General features: G+C 39.1%; 2 protein-coding genes across 5 annotated transcripts in view; one reads left to right on the top strand and one right to left on the bottom strand.

Moving 5' to 3' along the window:
* Window positions 1–1,153: 1,153 nt before the first annotated feature.
* Window positions 1,154–5,358, top strand: LOC103719888 (protein FAR1-RELATED SEQUENCE 11-like). Of its 2 annotated transcripts, XM_088706133.2 has the most exons (5): window positions 1,276–1,570; window positions 2,555–3,238; window positions 3,428–3,609; window positions 3,743–4,189; window positions 4,278–5,358. In XM_088706133.2, exons 2-5 carry the CDS (start codon window positions 2,599–2,601, stop codon window positions 4,980–4,982), a joined length of 1,974 nt encoding a protein of 657 aa, XP_088562259.1. In that variant the 5' UTR covers window positions 1,276–1,570; window positions 2,555–2,598; the 3' UTR covers window positions 4,983–5,358. The 2 variants fall into 2 exon arrangements, with proteins under 2 accessions (XP_008807587.3, XP_088562259.1); XM_008809365.6 differs by having other exon boundaries at window positions 1,154–1,570; window positions 2,555–3,609.
* A 3,111-nt stretch (window positions 5,359–8,469) lies between these two features.
* The window catches only part of MOM (ATP-dependent helicase family protein), a 35,502-nt gene continuing 18,594 nt past the window's right edge, over window positions 8,470–25,377 (bottom strand). For 2 of the 3 annotated variants that reach the window (XM_008809385.5, XM_017845913.5), the window contains exons 14-22: window positions 25,008–25,328; window positions 24,659–24,832; window positions 22,314–23,352; window positions 22,016–22,206; window positions 19,274–19,378; window positions 16,876–18,246; window positions 13,125–13,829; window positions 12,810–13,020; window positions 8,470–9,729 (exon numbers count right to left, since the gene is read on the bottom strand). In XM_008809385.5, coding sequence (XP_008807607.4) covers window positions 8,954–9,729; window positions 12,810–13,020; window positions 13,125–13,829; window positions 16,876–18,246; window positions 19,274–19,378; window positions 22,016–22,206; window positions 22,314–23,352; window positions 24,659–24,832; window positions 25,008–25,328 — 4,893 coding nt within the window. In that variant the 3' untranslated portion in view covers window positions 8,470–8,953. Of the gene's footprint in view, window positions 9,730–9,849; window positions 10,176–12,809; window positions 13,021–13,124; window positions 13,830–16,875; window positions 18,247–19,273; window positions 19,379–22,015; window positions 22,207–22,313; window positions 23,353–24,658; window positions 24,833–25,007; window positions 25,329–25,377 lie in introns of those variants that run through there. The other variant, XM_026809707.4, reaches the window with a different exon arrangement.

Here is a 25,377-nt window from a genome sequence, read left to right as displayed (position 1 = left end):
AAATTGGGATCCGAACAAAAAGAAGATGGGATCTTAAACGAGGATCCCTAGGCATGGTTAGAGAGAGAAATAGAGAGAAATAGAAGGGATAGAAGAGAGAAGAGAAGAACGAGTCTCCTCCTCCTCCTTCTTCTCTCTTCTTTCCTAGCAAAACAGGGGAAGAAAGGGGTGAGACTACAGCTTGGTCATAGTGGTCCGACAAGGTGGCAGTAGGCAGCCAACAATGGTGGACAATCAGCGGCAGTGCAAGCAGCGAAGAGCGGCCGACAGTGGTGGACAACCAACAACAATAATTGGCCGGTGAGAAAACAAGAGGCAAGCTTGAAAAATAGAAAAATTAGAGCTTCTTCCTCATTTTTGGCTGTTGGCCGCTCACCGGCAGCCATGGCTTCCTCGTGAATGGTCCATGGAAGGTTGAGAAACTTGAACAGAGGTCCGGTGTCAAGAGGCGGTGACGTTGATGGCCAAAATAGGGAAAGAAGCGATGGAAAAATAGGGGATAAACGGAACCCCTTCTTTCATAGATTTTTTTTTAACGAAAACTTGGCTAACGATGAGGCTGGTGAACGAGGAAACAAAGGAGAAGAAGATCAAAGCTCATACCTGTGATTCCGGCATAGCTTGGCTACTTTTTTAAGCAAGAACAAGGAGTTTATGCCATTGGCAATCAAGGGAGGAAAAAGAAGAAAAACGACGACGGCTAACGACGATCTTCGGTGAGGAAGAACTAGGAATTATGAGGGCTTTAAATAGAAGTGGAGGCTAGGGTTATCCTAACCTCCGATGGAGCTCGGGGTGGAGATGGACTCTTTCTTATCTGCCGAGTTCTACCAGGGCTCTACCCTATTTTTGATTCGAAACAGGCCTTCGGGCCTCTATTTAGGCAACGGGCCGGGCCGAGCCAACAGCCTGGCCCAATGAAGCTGGGCCTCACAGCGGCGACGTGTGGTGGAGAGGAGCAGATGATTTTAGAAAAAAATTTCAAAATGATGAGCAGCAAAGAAGATGACTCAATCTACAGTTTTGTTCGCTTTTCTATAATGCACAGTATGTAAGACACCATGCCTCCTCTTTTTTTTTTTTTTTTTTTTTTTTTTTTTTTTTTTTTTTTTTTTTTTTTTTTTTTTTTTAGTCCTCTGAAAATGGATGGTCTACCACTCGCGGCCTATCACGTAGAATCCGTCCAACCGCCTCCGCTGAGTCCCATCTCTCCCTCGGTAGCCCCAAACGCTCGTTAGCGCGGCCCTCTTGTTACTCCGTGAGTTCTTTTCTTCCGGCCTCTCTCTCCCTACCAAAATTAGAAGAAAAAAGAAAAATCCGAAGCACTCCCCCCTCCTATTTTGATCGCTGGATCGTATTCCCTTCTTCCTCCCTAAATATCATTCTTCGCCCTCTCCGTTCGCAATCCCATTCACCTCTCCCTCCCTCTCTCGATCGATAAGAGAGGACGAATCGGATTTAGATCGGAGAAGCGGAGGAATAGAGGAAGGATAACTTGAAAAGATCCATCCCTTGCCCTACAACATCACCATCATCACCATGGGAACAGGCGTCTACGACCTCTACTTCGGTATCCTTTCCTCTCTTTCTCTCTTCCTCAACTATCTAGGGTTTCGTCTTTTTCTGCTTCCATGCTTAGTTCTGTTAGATGCGTTCTTGACGTCTGATGATTCCGCCGCCTTGGATGATTAGACTCTGTATATTATTTCGTGGATTCTTACTGTTCTTTCGCAATAACACAAAAAAAGGAGCTTCTTTTATGCTTGGTGATGGTTTTCTTAATTCGAGGTAGATATATTGGTTCTTGTATTGCTCTGATTCGTCTTCGACGGCCGATCCAGATCGGCCGAGTTGTACAACGGGAAATTTTTCCCTTCTTTCCTTTTTTTTTTCTCTTTCAACTTCTATCGAATCTTGAATGCAACTTTAAAAGACGAAGAAGAGCAAGAAGAAGGAATGACAAGAACGACTGGAAAACGCAAGAGAAACAATGCAACCAGTACCAGATCGGTAGGGACGGGAAACTGGCATTGCGAAAATTATAAATATTGGTCTCTTTCGGTTGATGTTGGGGATGATTTCTGATTCGGTATTGGACCCTAAGTTTCCTTCATATAACAAGTCAGTTTGCCGTGCTCCCATTATAATTTTTTTTTATGAATTTCGGATTATGTTCCAATATGAATCTTGGGCAAGCACCAAGTTTATCTATGTTCCGAAGAAAACCTCACCAAGTTCATCTTGAATATTTATTTCTAGCAATTTCATGCATTTTGTACTGCGTCTCAAATGACTTAGGTCCTTATTCTCACCATGTTTTCTTCATAGCATTCTTTCTTTTACTCTATAGCGGTAGTATGGAGCTAAAGCAGATGAGCATGATCACGAAAACATGAATTTGTTCGGTGTTTTATGGCTGGTGATAGACTTAAAAAAGTTTGCATCTAGTCCAGTTCCAACATCTATGTGCAATTGTTAGCATTTCATTTCTGCATTCTTCTTGTTCCCTTCCTCAAATTAACACGTTTCTGTATTTTCCTTGTTTTAACTCCAGAAGTTATCACTAGTTGGTAAAATTACACCGTTAAGTGGAAAATAATGAAAGCCCACTGGACCCACAAGCAGCGATGCCCATGTGGGGATGATCAATGTTATCTTGATGCTGATAGTTATGAGGAAGATGAATTAGTGGAACCAATGGGACTGACGGAGCCGAACCTTTCACTTGGAACACCCCAAACTTCTTTAGGTGCGAGCAAGATTGTTGCACCTCCATATGTAGGACAGTCATTCCAGAGTGATGATGAGGCCCTGGAGTATTATACCAGCTTTGCGCGGAGTAATGGTTTCCTGGTCAGGCGAGAGCGCTCCAAGGGGAATCCAGAGCATCCATTGGGAGTATACAAGCGGGAACTTGTTTGCCATCGTGCCGGCCCCCCTCTGCCTATAAAATCAGGGGAAGCAAAACGCCAGAGAAAGAAGAAACCATCACGGTGCAAATGTGATGCTCAAATGGTGATAAAGAAGAACATCTCAGCAGGCGTAACTCGATGGGTGGTTGTCAATTTTAATAATGTGCATAACCATGAGCTGTTGGATAGCAATGATGCACAATATTTCCCTGGCTACCGTTATATATCAGCAGTTGACCGTGAGCGTATCTTAGCGCTAGCAAAGGGTGGTTGCAATGTCAATCTTATAATGAGGGCTCTGGAAATGGAAAAAGGAGTGAGGCCAGGTGAGTTGACGTTTACAGAGAAGGATTTGAAAAATTTCCTTCAGGCCTCTATGAGCATTAATCCAGAAAGTGAAGGATCAGAACTTCTTAAGGCTTGCAAGGCTATGAAAGAGAAGAACCCTGACTTCCGTTATGAGTTTACATTGTATGAAAATAATAAGCTCGAGCATCTTATTTGGTCGTATGCAGGATCGGTTCGTGCATACAAATTGTTTGGAGATGTGCTGTTTTTTGACACAACTTATCATCTACATTCATATGACAGACCTGCTGGGGTATGGTTTGGTGTGGATAACCATGGGCATACCATATTCTTTTGTTGCGTTGTCCTGCTAGACGAAAAGCCAGATTCATACAAATGGGCCTTGCAGGTTTGTCTGTCATGCTTTGCTCCCTCATTATACGTGTTGCTTTTCTTTTGTGCGAGAAGTTATGGATGTTTGTTTCACATGACCATGTAATCTTTTGTGCACCTCCTGATACTTCCACTATCTGTTTATTTAGGCATTTCTCCGGCTTATGGATAAGAAATTCCCGCAAACAATATTAACAGATTTTCATATGGGGCTGAAAGATGCTGTTTCAGTTGAGTTACCAAGCACAAAGCATGCATTTTCTATTTGGCATTTAATGTCCAAGCTACCTAGTTGGTTTTCTGCCTCACTGGGTCCACAATATGAGAAGTTTAAGTCTGAGTTTTATAGAATACATGATCTGGATACTGAGGAGGAATTTGAGCATCAATGGAATCAGATGGTTATTGATTTTGGACTTGGCTCAGATAATAAGCATATAGCCCTACTCTTTTCTCATCGGTCCTATTGGGCAGTTCCATACTTGCGAAATTGGTTTTTTGGTGGATTATTGACAACTGGTCATTCAATGTCAATTAGGTCTTTTTTCAGAGGATTCTTAAACTCACAAACTCGTCTTAAGGATATCGTAGAGCAGGTAATACAATATTTCTGAACTATTATTTTGCATTTGCAATTTGACAGTTTTGTCCGATTACCTATGTGTGCTTTAATGCTTTATGCAGGTGGGTGTTGCAGTTGATTTCCAAAATCAAGCAGGAGAAGAGGCAACAACACAACAAAGTCAACAGAATATCAAGATTAGGACATGCTTGCCCATCGAAGAACATGCATCAACCATCCTTACACATTATGCTTTTGAGATGTTTCAGAAGGAAATCATGTTGTCAACACAATTTGCAGTTTTTGAGACGTCAAGAGAGAATTATCTTGTTCGACACCACTTGAAGTCGGATGGAGGGCACGTGGTAAGCTGCATCCCATTGAATGAAGATATCTGTTGCACTTGCAGAGGATTTGAGTGCACTGGAATATTGTGCAGGCACGCCCTTCGGGTGTTGTCATTGAAGAATTGTTTTCTTATTCCAGAGAAATATCTGTTGCATCGATGGCGTCGCGAAAGTTCATTGTTTCCAAAAAGTAGTGGCTATAAGTATCGCTCGCAAGCACTGAGGTCCCTTGCTTCTATCATCATTCAGGAATCATCAATAACAAAGGATCGTTTCGATTATGTTCAGTGGCATTTGAGCCGGCTTCTTAATCATGTGAGGGACATGCCGGCTACAGATGAGGCTGCTTCAGACTTGGAGCCAAGCTCATCATTCGATGCTACAGTGGATGTTGTTCCTGCACGCTCGGTCACTAGAGGAAGGCCCAGAAAAATTAGAGGGATTGTCAAAGCAGCGAAGGAAACACAGGCATCTTCATAGGGTGATCTGATCGGATGAAAGAGGTAATGTCACAGCAGAAAGAGGAACGAAGTGTCTGCATCAATGGCAGAATACTCGCTTAGGCTTCGGCACTAGAGGGGGCAAAAAAAAAAAAGAAGGTGAGGCAAGAAAAGGAAAGGAAAAAAAGAAGGTGCCTCTCTTTTTGGTACCAAGATGCAGGATGTGCTGCTATTGCGAGTTCGTGCAATGGTTCAAGTTACCAAACCAGAAGTAATTTTGCTGAGCATGGTGCAACCCTCTCCAAAGGAGTTCTTGTCCATATCATGTATGTATGCTGAGAGGAGCTTTAAGCTCAACTCTCCTTCCGAGGTCTAGTCTATTGCTTATATGCTAGGGGAAAAAGTTTTAAGCTCAATTCCGTGATAGTTCATCTGAGAGCCATTTCCGTTTATACAAGTGTTTAACAGCACTCCAGCACCTTGAGAGGGTGACAGCAGCAAGCACCTGAAACATAATATATCTGCACTAGCTAGCTCCGGTTTTGTTATTCTCCGGATCCATCTTTAACCTGCTCAAGTTGCTAATGCCGCAAAATGTCCAACATCAGGAAACGGATCAGATTTCATAAAGCTGCCCATACTTTATATACACACACAACTATTGATTATGTTCGGTATCCATTCCTCCCTCTTTCTCCCTTCCTACCCTTGCTCAAATTAAATTTCTAGATTTCTGCCTCTAATCTTGCATTCTTTCACGTCTCCGATAATGAATTCCTTTCCATTTTTCGTGCATTCTTGCAATTTTCGGGCACAAAAACATTATATATATAGATATATAATTTTGCTAGTTTTAGTGCTACTTTAAGTAAATTAATTTGAGCTTCAGATTCGGTATATTTGAATTTATTTTTTAGTTGAAGTTGGATATTGGTGTTATCTTCTAGCGGAAGAGTTTGGTAAGGTAACTTTATGGTAGGAATATTTATTTTTTTTTGGTAAGATGAGGCATTTTTGAGTTTTAAAAATAATTTTTTGTCTTCTAATTTTGAGAAGCCAGATATTGAAATTCTGCTCCGGGCAAAGTTATCCGGTGCTCCCAGCTATTCCTCCCATACGGTTGCCATCTTCTTAATTGGATCCTAACCTTGACTCCAGAAAAGCAGTAGAATTGTACCCAAAAAAAAGCAGCAGTAAAACAAATGCCTCCTAGCGCGCATCTATACATGCTTCATCATATTTCAGAATTTTTTAACTCTGTTACTTCTTTAAATACTTGTGCTGGCTTTTGTTACACAGTTGCTTGGAATGCAGAATAAATTACCCGGAGCAACGTATCATATCCGGATGTTCCTAGAAGCGCGGTCCGAATCAAAGGATTAGGCATGTTCCCAGCAATTCCCCCCTTATTTCTTTCGCCCTAAGAAGCCAATCAAATTCCGTAGCCGTCTGATCATCTGCCACTAGGACACCAGTTGAAATCCGCCTTCGCATGCACCCGCGGACCAAGGACATGCACCGAACCCGAGTGGAAGAGGAAGTGCCACGAAGACCGATTCGATGGGGAAACTTGCCGTTCCATCGGGGAAAAAAAAAGAGACTCGTCGAAGATGTCCGATCTCTGGCGCGGTTGGAACTGGAAGTTGATTACATATTTATTAGGCTAACCAGCTGAGGCAGATTACGAAGTGACGGAGGAATGGTTTAGCTATTCGACAACCTTTAGATTATGATCAGGTTCCCGATTTCTGGTGGGGAAAAGACCAGCGACAATCTATTTCCATCGACGCTGGGATTAAAAAGGCCAGTCAAGTTGCTCGATGGTGTCGGAATCTTACGGCAGATCGGAGAGAAGAAATTATGTCGAGTCGTAGAGCAAGCTTGTCTTCTAAATTTCCCTTTTCCGAGGTTGCGGATCCGAGATGGAGCTGGCGTCCGAGTTGCTCAAATTGCCAATAATTATAGAAGAAGGGGCGACTCCGGACAGCATTTTGTTTGACGACTGCAGCCCAACCATATCCGCGAGGTCTCCGATCTCTTCTGGAATCGCACCACGTTACCCGGTAATTGCATTCGATGGCTGCTGACGCTGCATCAATTGGACGCCGAGAGGAAGCAAGCAAAGAAAGAAAGCACAGAAACTAGAGCGGCGGGAACCGACGGGTTCGGGTGGTAACGTTCCAAGCCCAACAATAACTTCCCCACATACGTTTGTAGTCAAAAGAACGCCTTTCGGCTTCTAAAACATCTCTGACACCGGATTGTCAGTCATACACAGCTTTCTTCATCCATGCTGGACGACAAGAGGACCTGACCTGCAAAACTGGTTCCTAGGTTTCTGAGCAAACTGCTGTCCTTGCTCCAAAGATGCCTTGGCTAGGAATTTGCGATTAGAGGTGTCGAACCTACGTCGCTGAGTTGCACCGCAATCTTCAGAATGTGTCTTTAACGCACAATAAATAAATAAAAAAATCCGATGCAGCAGAACTCTAATACCCCATCTTCATGTCACAGATTTATCCCAATCCCTCTGATGTATGATGGGATCCTTGTTTTATTTTGAGAAAAGTATGATGGTATTTTTATGATAGATTCCAAGAAGAGAAGGTTTATATCTGATAAAGATGCGCGCAGCACTGATCTTTTTGGGACGGAACACAAGCCAATCGTAACAATCAAGATGGGCCCAGTGGGGTTTGATATTGACCCAAAGCCCAGTAAGAAGGCCAAGATTGAAACAGGAGCATGCGAGAATACTTGTTGCTAGTAAGATGTTATGCGCCACTCTGACTAATAAATTCAGTATTAAAAATCCAAATTGCCAACGAATAGCTTGTGATTTGAACTATTTGAAAAATATGTCATTGCTGAAAAAGTGGGAACAAACATGTTGCTCCTTAGACTCCTGTCCTAAAATATACTCGACAAGTTGATCTAAATTTGCAGGTCAAAGTATATTAGTCAACTCCAGTCCTTTTGGGAGAGAAAAGACTAGAACGCACTCTCTAAAAACACCGCGAAATATAACGAGATTCAGAAACAATTACTTCCAATGAGCCGATCGATTGCCTCAGAAAGCGTTCGACTGGGATCGTACAAGCTGATTTATTTGATGTACTCTTGATACTGATCAAATAAAATGCAGCACGATGCATCAGTTTGCGAGAGCACCATTTACTGGGTATATTTATATAGTATCATTCCCTTCAAAAAAATTATATAGTATTATGTAGTTAAACCAGTATGCATATCGACACCGTCTTAAAAAACAAAGTGTAACCTGAATCTGCCACTGTTTGTGCAAGCACTATATTGTTGTTAAGAAAGTTCATGCAGAACAGTAGAGCATATGCCCCATCATCTCATTTGAACCCTGAAATAATTCGACTCCATCCTATAAAAATCCTGCCGAGTTACACGCCAGAAAGAAAGTAGTAAGATCTGCACACAAATATTTTAACGTTTTCAAGAAAATAAATTCTGTAAAGGGTCAAGAGAGTGCAGAAATCTATGCAGCAGACAGAGGATCAAGAAATATACACATTTGTTAAGGAAAACGATGTCTTGAGCCGGCTGCCAACATCCCAGCATACAAAGCGCAGCACATAAAGGGTCAAGAAATATACACATTTTATTAAGAAAAACGATGCCTCTCACACTGATTGCCTACATCCCAGTATACGAAGCATTGCACACTATACCCAGACCTCAAAAAGGGATCCTACCAACTGAAACACGTGAATATCTCCAGTGGAATACAAGATTGCCTCTCAAATGAACTCTATGAAGTATCAGTGCACATCTCCAGTGGAATATAAGATCACCTCTCAGATGAACTCTATAAAATATCAGCAGTTTCAGACACAGTAACCCATGATGGTCTTACCACTTGTCTTCCCATTTCACGTGGAAAGACACAGCTTACTGCACATCAAGGGTTTTAATTTGTTAAATTTAATACAAAATTTTGGGATGGGCAAGTTGCACTCAGGACTGCTTCCTCCACACCAATCAGTCATCATCTGATATGCAGACCACATCTGTGGAAGCAAAGGGCCTTGCAGCATCCATACAAGATTGAGGCAATTCACCTCCTATCAGACCCAGATTGGATGAGAGACAACTATCAAAATTGGGGCTTAAATCTGCCAACTGCGACAGGTTTTGCAGATCAGCCCCCATCTGGGAGTCCCCAGTATCTAGAGGCAAGTCAACTGGGGCAAGAGTGGCACCACGACAAACAGGTAATATACCTGAACTGATAGGCTGACAGGTTCCACTAATTGTAACCAAAGATGGACGTACATGGGAAGGAGCTGCAGCTTGTGCGCTGGTGCAAGTTGCAGAACCAAGATTAGCAAGAGCCTGCTGCTGACTGCTCATCTCATTTGTTGGCATCACAAAATTTTGAACTGACATGGATGTGTGCGGTCTGAAGCGATGCAAATGTGGAGCAGGGGCACGAGTCTCATTTCCAACTTGAAGGTTCACACGTGGTGTAAGTGTTGGACTATAGCGAGGTCTGGCCACATTGCTCAGGATGACGGATGTTGTATTGTGGACCATCTGACCAGAGGAGACCAAGGAACAAGTAGAACCTGGGACCCGAGTTCTGGCCGAGGCAAGCAAAGATGGAGTTGGTGCTGGGCCAGGGACAGGAGGTAGAGAAGCTGGAGTTGAAGCCGGTACCGTTGTGGCTGATACGGGCCTCTGGGCAACCTGTGGCTGGGATGCCTGGGACGCCCGGGATGCTTGAAGCAAGTGCTGCAAAGAATTTGAAAATAGACCTAGAACAAACAAGGGAGGGGAAGGGCAAGGCCTGAATTAGTTTCTGCTTAGTAGTAGAGGAACAAAATAATGATTTTCTTATGGGTCTCATAAGTCCTATTTCTGGATCATGAAATATAGCTTGTGATCACATCATGGATAAAAGGGCAATAACATTTATTAACAACTTAGTCCTTTGATATCAACTTGACAAAAGCAACAATGGCAAAAGACATGATACATATATAACATTGAGGAAGCTAATATTCATGGATTTTCACCATAAGTTTTAGTACTTTGAAAAGCATGCCACATCTCGAGGCATACCGCTTCACACCATCGATAAATCAACGAAAACTTTTGATTAAAATTCCTGGATGAGCCCAAATTTGTCCGTTACTTGAGAGAATTTCTTCAGCTGACACAAACTGGAGATGTTTCGAATGCCTTTCATGTATTTATCCAGCTAACAACAAGATGTGAGCAACAGAATAGTTCACAGACTTAATATAGAATGCAGCAATACGATGACTACTGAAATAGTGAAAATTAAAAAATAGAACAAAAATATACATATATGCATCATATAACTGAAGCTATTTTTCACTCTTCACAAGAATCTTTTTGCTTGTGTTTCATTCAGACAACTAGAGGAAAGACTTCTACTCTAATTGTATTGTGGATTACATTTCACATGTTAAAAGCTTGTACAGGAATTGTCATACTACTCAAGAACCAAATGTGAGGAAAGACTAACGGGTACATTGAATGATGTTGCGATAGCTAGGTCAAAGCTAGAACTTAGTTTGTGAACTGGGGCTTATCCCAATTATAGTTTGTGAACTTAGGTCAAAGCTAGACTAACTCGGACTTAGTCATCACCTCTTTGTTTAGCAACCAAAGATTCTGGGTTCAAGTTTGAATAGTGCATACCTAGATATCTGGCCAAGATAATTATAGTGCAGGTGGGCTACCCTCTCTCAAAAAGGGGAAAAAAAAAAGGAAAGCTAGAGCTGAAACTATGAAAAGAAAAGAAAGAATTCTTAATTCATAAATTAGCAAAACTCTACTGAATATTTTAGAATGTCCTGGAGAAACTACTTTGTACAAAAAAAAAATGTCAAAGGTTCGGTCTGTTCCCAGTCTACCTCTCCGAGGACCCCAGATTGCAGTGACCATATCAGGGTAATAGCCCAATTAAATACTTTGGAATAATTCCAAACAAAACCTAACAATAATACCACATGTGAAGGTTTCCTTTAAAATAAATATATATATATGTAAAGGTACCCGGTATGATAAATTCTAGCCCAATAATTGACATGTCAAGATGCGGTAACTTTTTTATCAAATCAAGCTTCTGCAAAATTTATTGGTGTAGTCCATTAAAGGCATGTCTCAGCAATTCAAGTATTTCATGTTATACTCAAGTTGAAGGTTGTCGTTATGAACTAATTAGCAAGCCCACTCTCATTGCATATTTGTGTTTGGTTGTGATTACATTCTCAAGAGAAGTTGAAGTACAAATGGATTAGATAAAGCAGGTTCATTATAGACTCCAAAGAATCAGCAATCTGAATTTGAGGTTATATGATCCCTTAAAGCATCTGATTTAAACTGAATTAAATAAGTGCAGAGGTTCATATACATCTCAAGTTCCCAATTATCCAAAATAGTAGGTAAAATATATCAGAACAAGCAACCGTATTAATTAATATGGCTTTAAAGTTTAAAAGAACAAATGGCTAATGAAGCATGACAAACACAGCTGACCTATGTTGGGGATTGTTATACGGTCACTGTTTCAGGATATCTAGCTGTACTTCACATACATGCCTCAATGGATAAAGCACTCGTGCTTAATCACCTTAGGTGTCTTCATAAAGTCCCATTATCCATTCTAGGGCTTAGATTAAGTTTAGATCTAGGACTCCAATCTTTATAGAGTTTTGATTACCATTACTCTTTGCTGCTTTTAGGGGTTCAATTGTAAATGTAGTGGTTTCTATCACCTCAAAAGCCAAGAATAGATCCCAAATATGGTCTCATTTTGTAATGATGATCCATTCTGAATGATGACCAAAACTTTAAGCTGAAAGGGCAGCAACTTAAACAATAAGCAAATAATGAAGCTGGCCAGTCTGATAAGGACCACCTCTATGTAAGAGATTAAAAAGAAACAATATACACATTTCTACTCAGCAAAGGGAGAGGTCATGAATGACCATTCATGTAGTGCATAATAAGTGGGAGAAAGGAGACAAGAAAGAAGAAGAGAGAAGAAAAAGGGGAAACAAAAATAGAGAAGGAAAGAAAAAGAAAGAAGAGGACAAGTTGCCCGCATTTAGCAATCCCTTATCTTTCTTTCAACTGGTCCCTCCCTACAATGTTTTTTTTCTCTTTTATTTGAAGGTGTCTGATTAGATTAGAGTGCCCATGGCCCACAGATTCCTACATGAAATCTGAAATTGATTTTGAGATTTTGAATTTTGTCTAAAAAAAATATGAAAAAAATTTAAGATCAATGTTGTAACTCCTGCCAAAAATAACAACTAAAACCACCTTAAACAATAAATTATCTCCCTCCCCCCCACCCCAACTACAAGCATAAGACAAGAAATCTGCCATACAGCAAACCACATTATATAAAAAGGAAAGAAAGAAACCATGTATTTCGCATACCAAAGTTTCACCAGAGGTAAACACCAAACAGAACTGGAAACTTCATTAACAGAAATGCATCTGTCACATTGGCAGCTTTAGGATGTCCTAGTTGCTTCTTGTTATATTTGTATTTCTGTATTTAAAGGGACTACACAATTACCTCTTTGCAGATATTTACGATCAACCAAAAGTGGATGAGATGTGTATAGTTGTCCTTTTGATGATAATAAAATGTAGCAAATATATGAGGGACATTCTAAGTAACATTCAGCATAAAGCATACGAAAATGAGAATAGGCATGTGAACCATGCAACAGGAACATCCAAGAGGGTTGCCCTGTATTGTAACAGTGCTAATTTACCACAGTCAAGCAAATCAAACAACATAAAAAGCAAAGAATTAAACAGAATAGTCAAGGTGCTTCACTTTACATACCATGAAAAGATGCAGAAGTTGGGCCCTTATTTTCAATGAATTTGGCCCTAAACTCCTCAGCTAAAATTTGATTCATGTACACTTTGTTATAGATTGTCTCTATCATCTCCTTATTTTGAAGAAATTCTGTTTCTGCATCCTTAAGTAAAGCATCATACTTCTTTCTTACCCTCTCTAACTCTTGATCACACTCTAACTGAAGACGCAGTTTCTGTCCAACAAAGGAATAAATGTATAACTAATAAAGCACGAGGGGCAAAGTATAACAAAAGAAAACAGCAAAATAGTATTTAAAATCAAGGTCCAGACAAAAACCTTATCATCATGCAACTTGGTGAGTGAGTCCTGATGTATTCGAAGTCTAGTTAGTTCATTTTTAAGTGGTTCAGGTTGAAGCCCTTGAGGCGGCAGCAATGGTGCCATATGGAAAAGTTGAGAAAGACGGCTTCCAGATTCTGCTTGCACACTAGTGCTCAAATCCCCAGAATGTGGTCTTTCTGGCGGCATACTGGCATTCAGTGGTGATGGATCTACAAGAGGCTGTGATAACTGCGATACCAGTTGACCAGATTGCCCAACCGGCACAGCTGCAGTAATATTCGGTTGTTGTAATGGCGCTTCAGTTTGTTGGCTAGAACAAAGTATCTGACTATGAGGCTCTTCTTGACTTTCTATGCATATAGATGTGCTTCCTCGACCATGGTCAACTAAGGGCATGTCAGTTGATGGAGGCAACTGAAGCTGAAGGGAGTCCAAGATGGTTGTGCTATGATTGATTGGTTGTGAAAGGACAACATCAACTGAATGTAATGTGGGATCCGCAATTTGTTGGGAAGAACTGGAGACTTGGTCAAGGGTGTCTGAGATGGTTGCATTCCGATTGGTTGGTTCAACTTGTGAATGGACGATATCAACTGAATGTAATGGAGGTACCACAATTTGTTGGGAAGAACCATGGCCTTGATCACTTACCACTCCAACAGATGCTGCAGCCCTTTCATGTTCACAGATAAAGTGTTCCTGGTCATGCAAAACTAAAATCAGAATCTACCACCAAATGGCTATACAAATAATCATTTAAATCATGTTAAAGATGAAATGTTGTTGATAAATAGGTTCTAAACATATGTGTTATACTAGTTAATGAAATTTACCTTGCAAACTAACATGATCTAAAATTATATTGGAGTAAGTTAAAAATAAAAAAGAAACTAAAGAAACAAGAGACATTGGGGAGTTCAAGATGGATAGGGAAATAAGTTGAAACCACCCCATATAAAACAGTTGTCTCGGTAGGTCCTATAAATGTATGTGTAGTTTAAGCACATGTCGACCCATATCAGCCTATATCATTGAGATGTAACAGGATGGAAGTCGATACAGACCAACACAAATCATAGCAAACTGGTAATGGCACACCCTATGCATAGTTGCTTAGTGCTGACAACCGTGCAGCACACTAGCAAACTGAAAGTCCACCCTAAGCTATATAGTTTCAAATTGATCCATGTTACATGAACCAAATTGGCTAACAATGATGTGAAAGTCGATTGTTTTAAACATCCTATCAAGTTTTATTTTGTTTCAAGTCATACCTGATCCTTGTTTTTAAGTACATCAACAATTTTATCCAGGGTACATCATTAACAGAAGCCATTAATGAACAATAGATTTAATGTAGACTATAATCCGTCACGTGTAAGTAGGTGTGCAATACATAAGTATATTGAGCATATACATAGAGTGCACATAGTATAATATGCAATACATACCTCTAATACCTCTCTCAACTCATTTTTGGGTGTAAAACATAGGGCTTGACGAGTGAGAACAGAAAACCAGTGTTTTTAATTTTCAGTGCATAAGGCTGCATATGTGACTGCATCGGTGTGTAACTGCACCACATGCCCTATGAATGGCTACCATATGAGGTCATTTCATGCATGAGCTGAGAAGAAGGTTTGCTTAGCACTAAGCGGATCATGGTAGGATTAGTGTTGTGTGGCTGCATATGCAGTCTACTTACCATCATACAACTGCATACAAAGCCCTTTTAACATTGTGAGGGACCATATCTGTCACCACTCTTATGTAGCCCATGCAAATGAGGCATGTTCAAGCTAATGGTTCGGTAACATGTGGGTTTTAAGTGGGCCAGATGTGTGTATATAAATAATGTCAATATTTTAACTATGCTATAATTATTGCTACAATGAATCAAGCACTAAGTATAAAAACTAGTCACTAGATGTTATTGTTACTATCAATGCTATTATTTATAAAAAATATTGCAATTACTATTATTTCAAAATATATTTATCTATTTTAAATATTAAAAATACTAGCTGCATATGGGCCCATATATGCAGCATGCATAATATATATGTACCACGCAATCCCTTGACCGCCCATATACCACACCCACTGGTAGTCATGATGAAGTCTCAAAGCTGAAACATAAAGACTTATTCAAGTGACGTAGCAGAGACAGAAAACTACATGACAGACGATCTAAATATGCCTTATTTGCTCACATGATTTGTAGGGTACAAAGAACTATGGCTTTGACAAACAAATGGAGTTGGAGCAGTTCTAGCACCACCTTAGTTTGAAGAAAAAGCAAAAAGGCTAGGCAACAATAAAAAGAGACAGTGATTGATGGTTGATACTTAGCCTCATCAATGGTATGGGAGTCCATCTAACAATGGCCGATTAAGCAATAGGTTCACCAGCACGGTAAGCTATAAATATAGCCTTCAAGTTCCAGAAACAAGGCGGAACACAAAGCATGGAAAAAATTATCAACCCTATGCTGGATGAGCACAAGAAGCTCCATAACAGCATGAGAATTAACAAATATCTTACAGTATGACCAACGTACAACAATAATGAAGATAAGTTTTTTGACAATGACGATGATTAAACTTTTGATGAACATCCATCGTAAGAGGTAACATAACAGACAGATATGAATGACCGACAAAATCAAAGAGATTCACTTTGCCACTCTTCCCTCAACAAATGATAGAAAACTCAAGGTCAAGTAGTAAGGGGGCCTATTACCCAAAATCAAATTATTGCTGGACATGTGATGCATAGGATTAATGAGTCAAAATTTCTAAAGTCAACCTTAAAGGTTAGGACAGTTCTTGATGGTTGTGCTGATGGCAATGTGATGGACAAAGTGCAGCCTAATTCAAGATGATCTCCAAGTTTAATTTCAGCCACTGGATCACTGAATTTTGTTTTGATTATTAATTATTTTTGTTTATTTTACATTTGAGGGCAGTCTAGTGAGTCAAACTCAAGGGTTGACGTTAAGAGATTGTAAACGCCTTCAAGTGCAACCATACAATCACCTAGGTCACATTTGGTCCAGCATTAAGGCTTGGAATAGGCCTTAATTTTTTGCCAAACAGGTTTAAGAAAAGGGAATAAGGGATAGTTGTTCCGGTCAAACAGCTTATTCTTGGAATAATAATTCCAAGGAGAGTTGAGAGTAAACTTATTCCCACTTTTATTCCTACACTTCGTCCATATGAGCAGAAGTACCCTGTTCTAGATCTATTCCATCCAGGAATAGAAGAGCTTCAGTCAACAAGGATCAGGAATAACTAGTCCATGAGGAGAATTCCTCTTATTCTGGAACCAAAGACAAATCTCAAGGTATAAGCCACAACAGCCTTTTTTTTGTATCTCATGGGACCCATAAGATGGATTGATCACTAAGATAAGAAAAGAGCACACACACCCTTATCCCTTTATTGAGTATCCTAGAACCTAGGTTTACATGCCTTCAGGTGCCGGCCACTTTTAAGTGAGTATTCTAGGAATTCTGGAGATAAGGGTCTTGCTTTTTTAATTATAGAAGAGCTTTATTAAACTGTAAAATTGCCTTTCAGAGAAGCTTAAACAGAACACAGTTTCCAATACGAGTTCAGCCTCCAGAAAGCTCACCCCCTAGCACAGTTCCAAGGAAATCCATTGACTATGCCATGAATCTGAAGATAATTCATCAATTTGTTATATGTTCTTAAGATTTGCAGCGTGAGTTTGATGGCTGTACCTGATTAGATGGCACACTGTTTCGACAGCCAGCGCTTGTCGAAGCATTGACAAGGGAAGCAGACTTGGCATGGTTTTGCAGATGGGCAGATATCAACCATGCACCATCAGAATCATCTACACCAACAACTTGCTCACTATCAACAGCTGTTGTTGCTCTAGAGACAATTTCATCAGGCCTGCTACCTGCTGAATTCATGATACTGGCCTGAGGAGCTGGATCTTCAGTTCTGGTAGGCATGCGACCTGTCTCTCCAGGTGAAAGACTTGCCGGAATTTCCACAGATGTGTAACTTGGTTCAACAGATTCCCCTTCATTCATGTTGTTGGACAGAGAAACTACGGTTTCAAGTTCTATGGGTACACCCTCTGCCCCTCCAGTGGTATTTCTTGCAGATTTTTCAGAATACTTGGCAATCAAATCAATAGGTTCTACAGCATCTGTTGTTGTCACATCAATGAATAGATGATCTGAAGAAGGCCCAGATTGAAGCACTGTGTTTCCTGAACCATCACATACTCCACTTTGCTCGCTTACCACTGTCAATTCTTCCACCCCAAAACCAGAATCTGGCAGAGGAATGTTATCAAATGATTCTGCTAGTTTACCAGCTTTAGCTTCTTCCACCCAGTGATCCCTTATCTGCTCCTCCTTGTTCCTTGCATTTAACTGCATAACTTCAAGATTACTACGCTTGCATTTCATGTGTTCCTCAAATGCAACCATTTTTTTGGAGAATTCTTGATTTAGCAATCTTATCTTGTCATTTCTTACCGTAGAATCTGTATGTATAGTGCGGATGAGTTCCAAATCCAAATCATGAGCTTTCTTCAATTTCATTTTCTCCTCTTCCTTGTGTATGTTGAAATCTGAAATTTCGAGTTGTTGTTTCACCCTTAGATCTTCTGCCCTTCTCGAACAAATTTTATGAATCAAATCGACTCGTTTTTTCAGGAGTTCATCTTTTAACGACCCAATGTTATGCTGAAGCATTGGAGGAGTCACAAGAACCTGCTCCTGCTCCTCCAATTTTTTCTGTTCAGTGCACCTACGACCATCAGGATTTTCTCTGAGTTCATCTTCTTCCATTTCCTGATGGTGAGATGCTGCTGAATTTGGAGTCATCTCATGCACAGGTTCTCTAGAAACATCTTTCCCCGATAGAGACGACTGATTCTCCACCGAATTTGGCTCATCTTCTTTCCTTAATGCACCTGTTCGACGAGAAAATTTTTTCTTTACTTTTCGCAGTTTATAATAAACAGATTCAGCCAGCTCCTCATTGCACTCAAAGTTCAAATACTTTTTTGCAAGTGCAAATGATTCTTGGTGATCCACATTGTGTTTCAAAAAAGATGCAGCACACCAACACTGAAAGTTATAAAAGACATATAACAGTAGTTAGAAAATATCACTAACAACGGCAGGTTTCTAGAAAGAAAATTCCAAAGTGACATACGTAGAAAAGCTTTATTACAGAGACATGCAAAATTACCACAATATCTAATTTATGAAATACCCTGAATTTGTTGCACACAGTTTACCATCCAACAGATTTAATCAATGTTGAAATAGCATCGATTCTAAAATTTCAAGGAAATTCAGTATAAGCACTAATCCTGAATAAATTAGAGGATATATGCAGGCCTGGAAAAGACAAAAGCATAACTTGAAAAAAGAAAAGGTGTAATTCTTATGCAAGTCAAACATGGTATTTTCGTAAATGAAATGTGCATTCATTTCTTTCTTCAGCATTATGTTAACCCTGCCAAAAGGAATCGCATTAATAGCCCTGTAAATAGCGTGGATTTTATGCACCTAAAAATCTGTTTGGATCTCTGGATTTTGCCGGCTGGTAACCAGCCTTGGCGATAGACAGGCCTTAGGAAGCAAAGGCAACCCTCACCTGGATGCCAAGGTCTAACAAGTTCTCTTTCAGAAAACTTAAATATAGCCTCACTTACCACAATGAGGTAGAATTGCAATTTTAACTATTACAATTTCGCTGATGCAAAATAGAAGCAGTTGTTATAGTTTAAAAGAGCCAGTCTCTACTAATAATCCTAATACATACAGGTAATTTCAGTCGGATTCTTGTGTATATAATTTATGAGGAACTTGGCCTTCATCAAAAGAGAAACCTAATTTTCCAAAACTTCAACATGTTTTAGATATTTAAGTGCATGCAATCATATAATCCACAAATGCCATTACATTTGTTATAAATAAAACATAGAACATCTACATCAAGTAACTACTTCACTCAAAGTGCAAGGGAACATTTGAAACAGCAGAATTGAGAAACAGGCAAGACAGTATAACATTGCGAAAAAAAAATCAAAAACAAAAGAAATTCAATGTTTCGACAAACATTTAAAATATTGAAGGTTATCTTTACCAGGGATATCTTGAAGGCTTGCAATAAGGTTTCTGGTTCTTGACTAACATGATGATTATTCATAATATACTCGAGAAACATTTCAGCTGCGCTCTTGACATCGTCCTGTATGTGAAACCACGAAAAATCGAGTAAGGGATCTATCCATCATCCAACTGTGATATGCAATGAATACTTTGCCAAAAGTACTAGCAGATTTTTCTCTTTCTTTTGGAGAAATCAAATAGCAAAAAAAAAGTTTTATGCATATGAAAACCTCAAGACATAGATATCATGATTGAAAGAATATCTGAACATCATTGAACGTTTAAGCATGCCATTAGATGTACAAAATGTACAAAGCTGTGCATTCTACAAGTTTAATACATTTTGTGATACTACCATCCAATACATAAAGGTTATCATGTTACAAATTCAAATACATAAATTTCTAGGCACTGCTCATGCATACTAAAATTCTTAGTTCTGCATGCCTGTACTTTAATAACTCCCGACTGCCACTGTTGGTTAAGACCACCTGGCACGCTAATTATGCAACTTGAATTTGAACTCTCCTTGCTTTAATGCTCTTTATTGAGGAAATCTTTCTTCATGATTCTATCTGTGAATGACCATACACAGTAACACAACCTTTGGCCTTCCACATGCTTCCAACCAAGGAATGTTGAACCGCGGCCCATATCGGCCGGTTCAGCCCACACCGAACTGGTCCGATTTCTGACTGGTCCGGTTCAGCGTTAAAAAACGGTACCGGCCCGTAACGGCATGAACTAGCCCATACTGGCCGACACCGGATCCAATTTTTTTTTGGGCTTTGGATGCATGAACTAGGCCGGACCAGTGGTACCGGTTTGGAACCGAACCGGTACTAATTCGGCGATCCTTGCTTCCAAGTTCCGAACTGGTACTGATTCGGCAATCCTTGCTTCCAAGTTCCACCAGTGTTTATTTATCACCTTCATGGTGCTGTGCCCTTTGTGGCACCATCTTCAAACTCTATCTTGTCCGCCCAGTTTTAGCGTTTAGCCAACTCATCCTTGAAGTAAGGTACATCATGGGCTATCATGATCATATGCCCTTTATCTGATAACGCGTCCACCATGGCTCGACAAAGCATCATTCTCTTCATTCCATATGATCTCGGGCCCTTCACTACTCCGTAGATATTAATGTTGCCCCATCATAGCAACAGAAAACTTTGTAGCAAATATGAAAACCTCACCTGCCCAATCTTTGTGCCCCTTTCTGATCACTCTATGTTACCTATATAATACTAGTGCTTAAAATGTGTGATGCACATAACACCATGAATGAAATGCTTCAAGCTTATCATTTCGAACATTTTTTTATTATTTATGTTAACTTTATATATATGCTACCACTTTTAGCTGGTAAACTTGTTTCTCTCTTTAAGATGATGGCATTTGTAATAAAATTACAGCTGGTTGGATGAAGTGGAGAGGTGCTTCTAGGGTATTTTATGTGATAAATGCATATCCTAGTGACTCAAAGGAAAATTATATAGAATGATATAGGGCCTAAAATTAGATGGGTAGAATGTCGGGTAATAAAAATAAATTGAACGCGGCAGAAATAAGAATGTTAATATGGATAGTGGTAAAACTAGGAAGAACAAACTAAGAAATTAGTATTTAGAATTTTAGAGGAGCTACAAGAGTTGCAACAATTATAGATAAAGTGGTAGAGAAGTAATCAAGATGGTCAGGGCATGCATAGTAAAGATTTCGGGGCCTAGAGTAAGGAGGGTGATTTAATTTGTGTTTAAGGATGTAGAAGAAAGGGGGAAAGACCTACAAACTAATGGATGGAAATTGTGAGAAAGGATGAAGAAAAGCTTAAACAACATATGAGCCTCTAACGCAGCCCTTAATAGGAATACTTCCCAAACATGGATCCATAAAGCTGACTCGAATAGATGAAATCAGGCTGGTTGGTTAAGTATTAATACTATAGAAACGAAAGGAGAATGAGAAGCTTAAAACAAAACTTTTGAAATGTCTGATATGGAACTCTCTCACTCATCAAACCATCATCATTAAACAAATAACTACTAGTAGGTAAATACAATGGAAACTTTCCTTGGAGAATGACTCCAATCACTATTTTGGCAATTAATTCAAAGTATAATACAAAACCTTAAACACAAAATAAAGCATGCAACTGAGAATGTAAATTATATATTAATAAAACTTACATAAATAACTGAGCAAATGTAACGGAATGAGCTTCAGTGTACAGAATGCAAAGCATTTGCACATCAGAATGCAAGAAAACAACAAAGGGTAATGTTGTGAATGCATCCACGACAAATTATATAAATTTTTACATTTCAAGTGGCAACATCCATGATGTGGAAATATGTCGCATCAATTCACACAGAAAAGCAGACAAGCTCCTATATAACTGAAATCAACATTATGAACCTTAAGTAAAGAGAAAATTTGGATGGAACATCTTTTAATAAATGTTGGGTTAGGATACAGAGTAACAATTGACTGATACATTTGACACCTACAGTTGTTAAGTGGGAAATAATATATCCATTATTATCAAAAGTATCTTCGAAGTAAATGCTGCATCTACAGTTTTATTGCTTGTGCGTCCTTAATTTGTACTCTTAATTCTACCAGAATCACATAATGCCAAAAGAAAACCAATTTAACCATACAAAGTCAAAGCAAACAAAGCAAATGAACATGATGTAAACCATAAGATGCATACCGAAAGTCTCAGAGTTTCGCATAGTTTTGATATCTCTGGCTTCAATTGGACATGAAGGCTCCTCTGCGCAGTCATCAATTTTTCCCTCCCTTCAGGTCTATGTACTCCTGAATCATCAAGAGACATGGGAGATACACTTTGATTATGGACCGTGTGTTGTGTCACAACATTACTTCGACCTCCAGATAATTCTGTAAATTAAACAGCATTCAGCCTTACAATAACTAAAAGAAACTAAAAATTTCACAAATCAGACAGAAAAATTGCAGAATCCAATATCTTACTCCCTCAGCAATACCTGGTTCCTTTGTTATTGTGCTTGGAACAAGTGGCTCTTTCCATGGAGAATTAAGGGATGGATAATTGGAGCCACATTGAGTCGAGTTTGCAGGCAGTACAAAATCCTTGCCCTCAGCTGCTTCTTTTCTTTTATCTTGAAGCCAACTTTGAAAAGAAGTTGGATCAACAATGCTGCAAGCTACTTTCCTACGCTTTTTCTTTACCTCATCATTTACTGCTTCTGGTGTCTTTAGAGAATCATCAGGATGTTGAACCTTTCTGCGGCTCCTCTGAGATGGCTCAGATACATATCGCCACTGAGGATATCTTCCATCCAATAAATGCGACCAGAAGCTAGGTGGATCTTTATCCAATGAGGAGATTCCATCCTTCTCACCAACTAACATAATATTCCTTGAATAAGATGCTCCACTCTGCCGTGCTTTTATCAAAATTGAGCAGTTGCTAGGATCACGAGCTCCAGCCTTTCTGGACAATTTTGTTAACAGTTCGACCACTACATTATCCAAGAGTAAATTGTCAGTGGAATTTTCAGAAAAATTGTTCTGCTCCCCCTGCTGGTGTAACTCATCAAGTTTACTGAAGAGGTATGAGGCGCCCCAGCTGAGAAGTGAATGGCTAACACTTGGGCTTATGCTTTGTATATTGCTCTCAAGAATCATATCTTGCTTTGCAAATATTAAGACTTTTTCCTCAATTGTACAGGATGAATATAGACGAAACACTGTTACCTGTTCAAACTGTGATTCAAGGCTTATTTTCTGAAGAGATCTTAGGTCATTCAATGGATTCCAATCACTATTATAAATAATAATAGCATCGACTGATGAAAGTTTGATACTTGGGAGACATGCACGATTTTCAATTAAAAACACAAATCTCCCTTTCAACTTATCATTAAACATATTCAATGCAGCCAATTTTTTTGACAGAACCAATCCACTGTCAACACGTTCATACGAATCAGCACCAAATCTCTGACGAAGAAAATCATCCAAAATATCGCCAATAGAATTCCTTCCAGCCCCACCAATAGACTGTCACATTTAAACGATGTAAATCAGTACACAGATGCCTAGTCTAGAACTAATCAAACATGTGATGTGAGTTTGAAAAATTCAGTAGAATCTATCAAAATATGTTGACTATAACCATTCCACTACATGATGTAGCATGTTAACCAGACTTGATGGTTTATTATATGGACCAACAAAATATATTAGATTGCTTTATGTATTATGCAATTTTTATAGTATCTGGTGTATAAAACATTTCAGGCAAATAAAATATACCACGCTAAATCCTGTTGTTAGACAAATTTGCAGAGATGAGAATGTACTTCAGATGGATGTAGAGTAAAATTTAGGAATAAGTAAATTTGGGAGCTAATGGCTACAAAGATTGAGGATGAAGTGGTGGACTATCTCAAACACAACAACCATGTGCAACAAAATTAGCAGATATTGCATATCTCAAACACAACAACCATGTGCAACAAAATTAGCAGATATTGCACAATGAAGAACTCAAATAAATATCGAAGAGTCCATATTCACAATGAAAGACCTAAAGATAAGATATACAAGAGATCAGGAAAGATTTGGAAAATCTGTGTCAGCAGACATCCATTCCCACTAATAGACACCTTGAAACAAACACCTTTGAATGACAAATAATATCATTTTAAAGAGATATATGTACGCATAAAAGGAAAATAATTACTGGAGGATCTATCTCATGTACAATATAAGTCAGTAAAACACTTCTGAAACCAGAAACTAATCATGACAGAGCATTGAAAATACCGCTTCAGAGTTGTCTTCACCTAAGTTCTTCCACAAAAAAAAATAAAGCTTGGCATCTTAAATTGAAATGAAATTAATGAATAATAGAATCTGATTATGAATTACAATCATAAGCAGTATCTGAGAGATTTTATTAAAGACTGTTTGCAACCTTCAGACCCACATGCTCTGAACAACCAATTTACCACCATCTTCATTAACATATAAAATGGCAGTTGCTATCCTTTTAAATGAATTAAATAGTATGGTTTGAATCATAAATTCTAAGACACAGGTAATGATGCACAGCAAAAAGTAATACCAAATCAATCAGACCTCTCATCCTTATCTCTAATAAAACCAGATTAACATAGAACAGTGTGGCTTTTCGTGAGAGGTCATCAATGATGGGGTAACACAACAATGACAGCAGTGATTGAAGAATTATATGATGAAATTTATTCTACGCATGTTAATCTGCATAGCTTTTGACCAAAATGAAAGGATGCACAAGCTCCACAGAGAACAGCCATGTTTAAAAAGAATTCAAATTGCAAACCTGGAAAAGTATCAGCACTCTTAACCCTCGATTCTTTATCGCTTTGAGAATCTTATCAAGTAGCAGTAATTTTCCACTTGCATTGACTCCAACATCCAAAATATTGACCGCTGGAATATCTTTGGTTAGTGAAGTTTGCAACAATTTGTCAACTAGGTAAGGATGATCGCAGCACTGCCAGAAAATAAGAAATTAATGATAACAGAAAAACTATCAGCAATATACATAGGTAGATATCTGTAAATGGGTGAGAAATTTAGTACTATATGGTCTCACATGCTGCCAAGTGCCAACTATTGTTTATCAGATATTTTGGTTATAGTACAATCATAAAGTGATAAGAGTCTACCTTCCGAGAAGATATAAGAACGTCGCGAAGAGCTCCAACATGATCAACTTTTGAACATGAACGAAGAGCGATGGAGTTTGAAATTAATGTGAAACAATATTGTTCAAGTTGCACATTTGAAAACTGAACAGGAACCCAGTACTCTATAAACTTTGAGGAGTCTGGTTTGCGCTCATATGCAAGATAACGTGTTAATCTCTCTTTTAATATAGCAAGTGTGCCAGCATGATCATTATGATCAAACTTCAAATTACTGATACAATTCTCTTTTCCTCCTGAATCAAGGAATGAGAGCAGGTTGAGGTATTCAGCAAGGTTATCCTGAAAAGTTCCAAAAGTCAACAAGGCATGATTCAATTAAAAGAACAAA

This window comes from Phoenix dactylifera, chromosome 10, assembly GCF_051530095.1.
Source record: "Phoenix dactylifera cultivar Ajwa chromosome 10, Ajwa_hap1_PhDact_Kaust_v1.1, whole genome shotgun sequence".
In the NCBI taxonomy this organism is placed as follows: domain Eukaryota; kingdom Viridiplantae; phylum Streptophyta; class Magnoliopsida; order Arecales; family Arecaceae; genus Phoenix; species Phoenix dactylifera.
The sequence above is the reverse complement of the archived record's forward strand: the minus strand, read 5'-3'. Positions and strand labels throughout refer to the sequence as shown.

What these genes read in the sequence shown, in the direction of transcription:
- LOC103719888 (XM_008809365.6), top strand. Translation starts at nt 2,599, where the DNA reads ATGAAAGCCCACTGGACCCACAAGCAGCGATGCCCATGTGGGGATGAT. An exon ending in CATACAAATGGGCCTTGCAG is followed by an intron (nt 3,610 to 3,742) that starts GTTTGTCTGTCA and finishes CTGTTTATTTAG; the next exon opens with GCATTTCTCCGGCTTATGGA. An exon ending in TTAAGGATATCGTAGAGCAG is followed by an intron (nt 4,190 to 4,277) that starts GTAATACAATAT and finishes TGCTTTATGCAG; the next exon opens with GTGGGTGTTGCAGTTGATTT.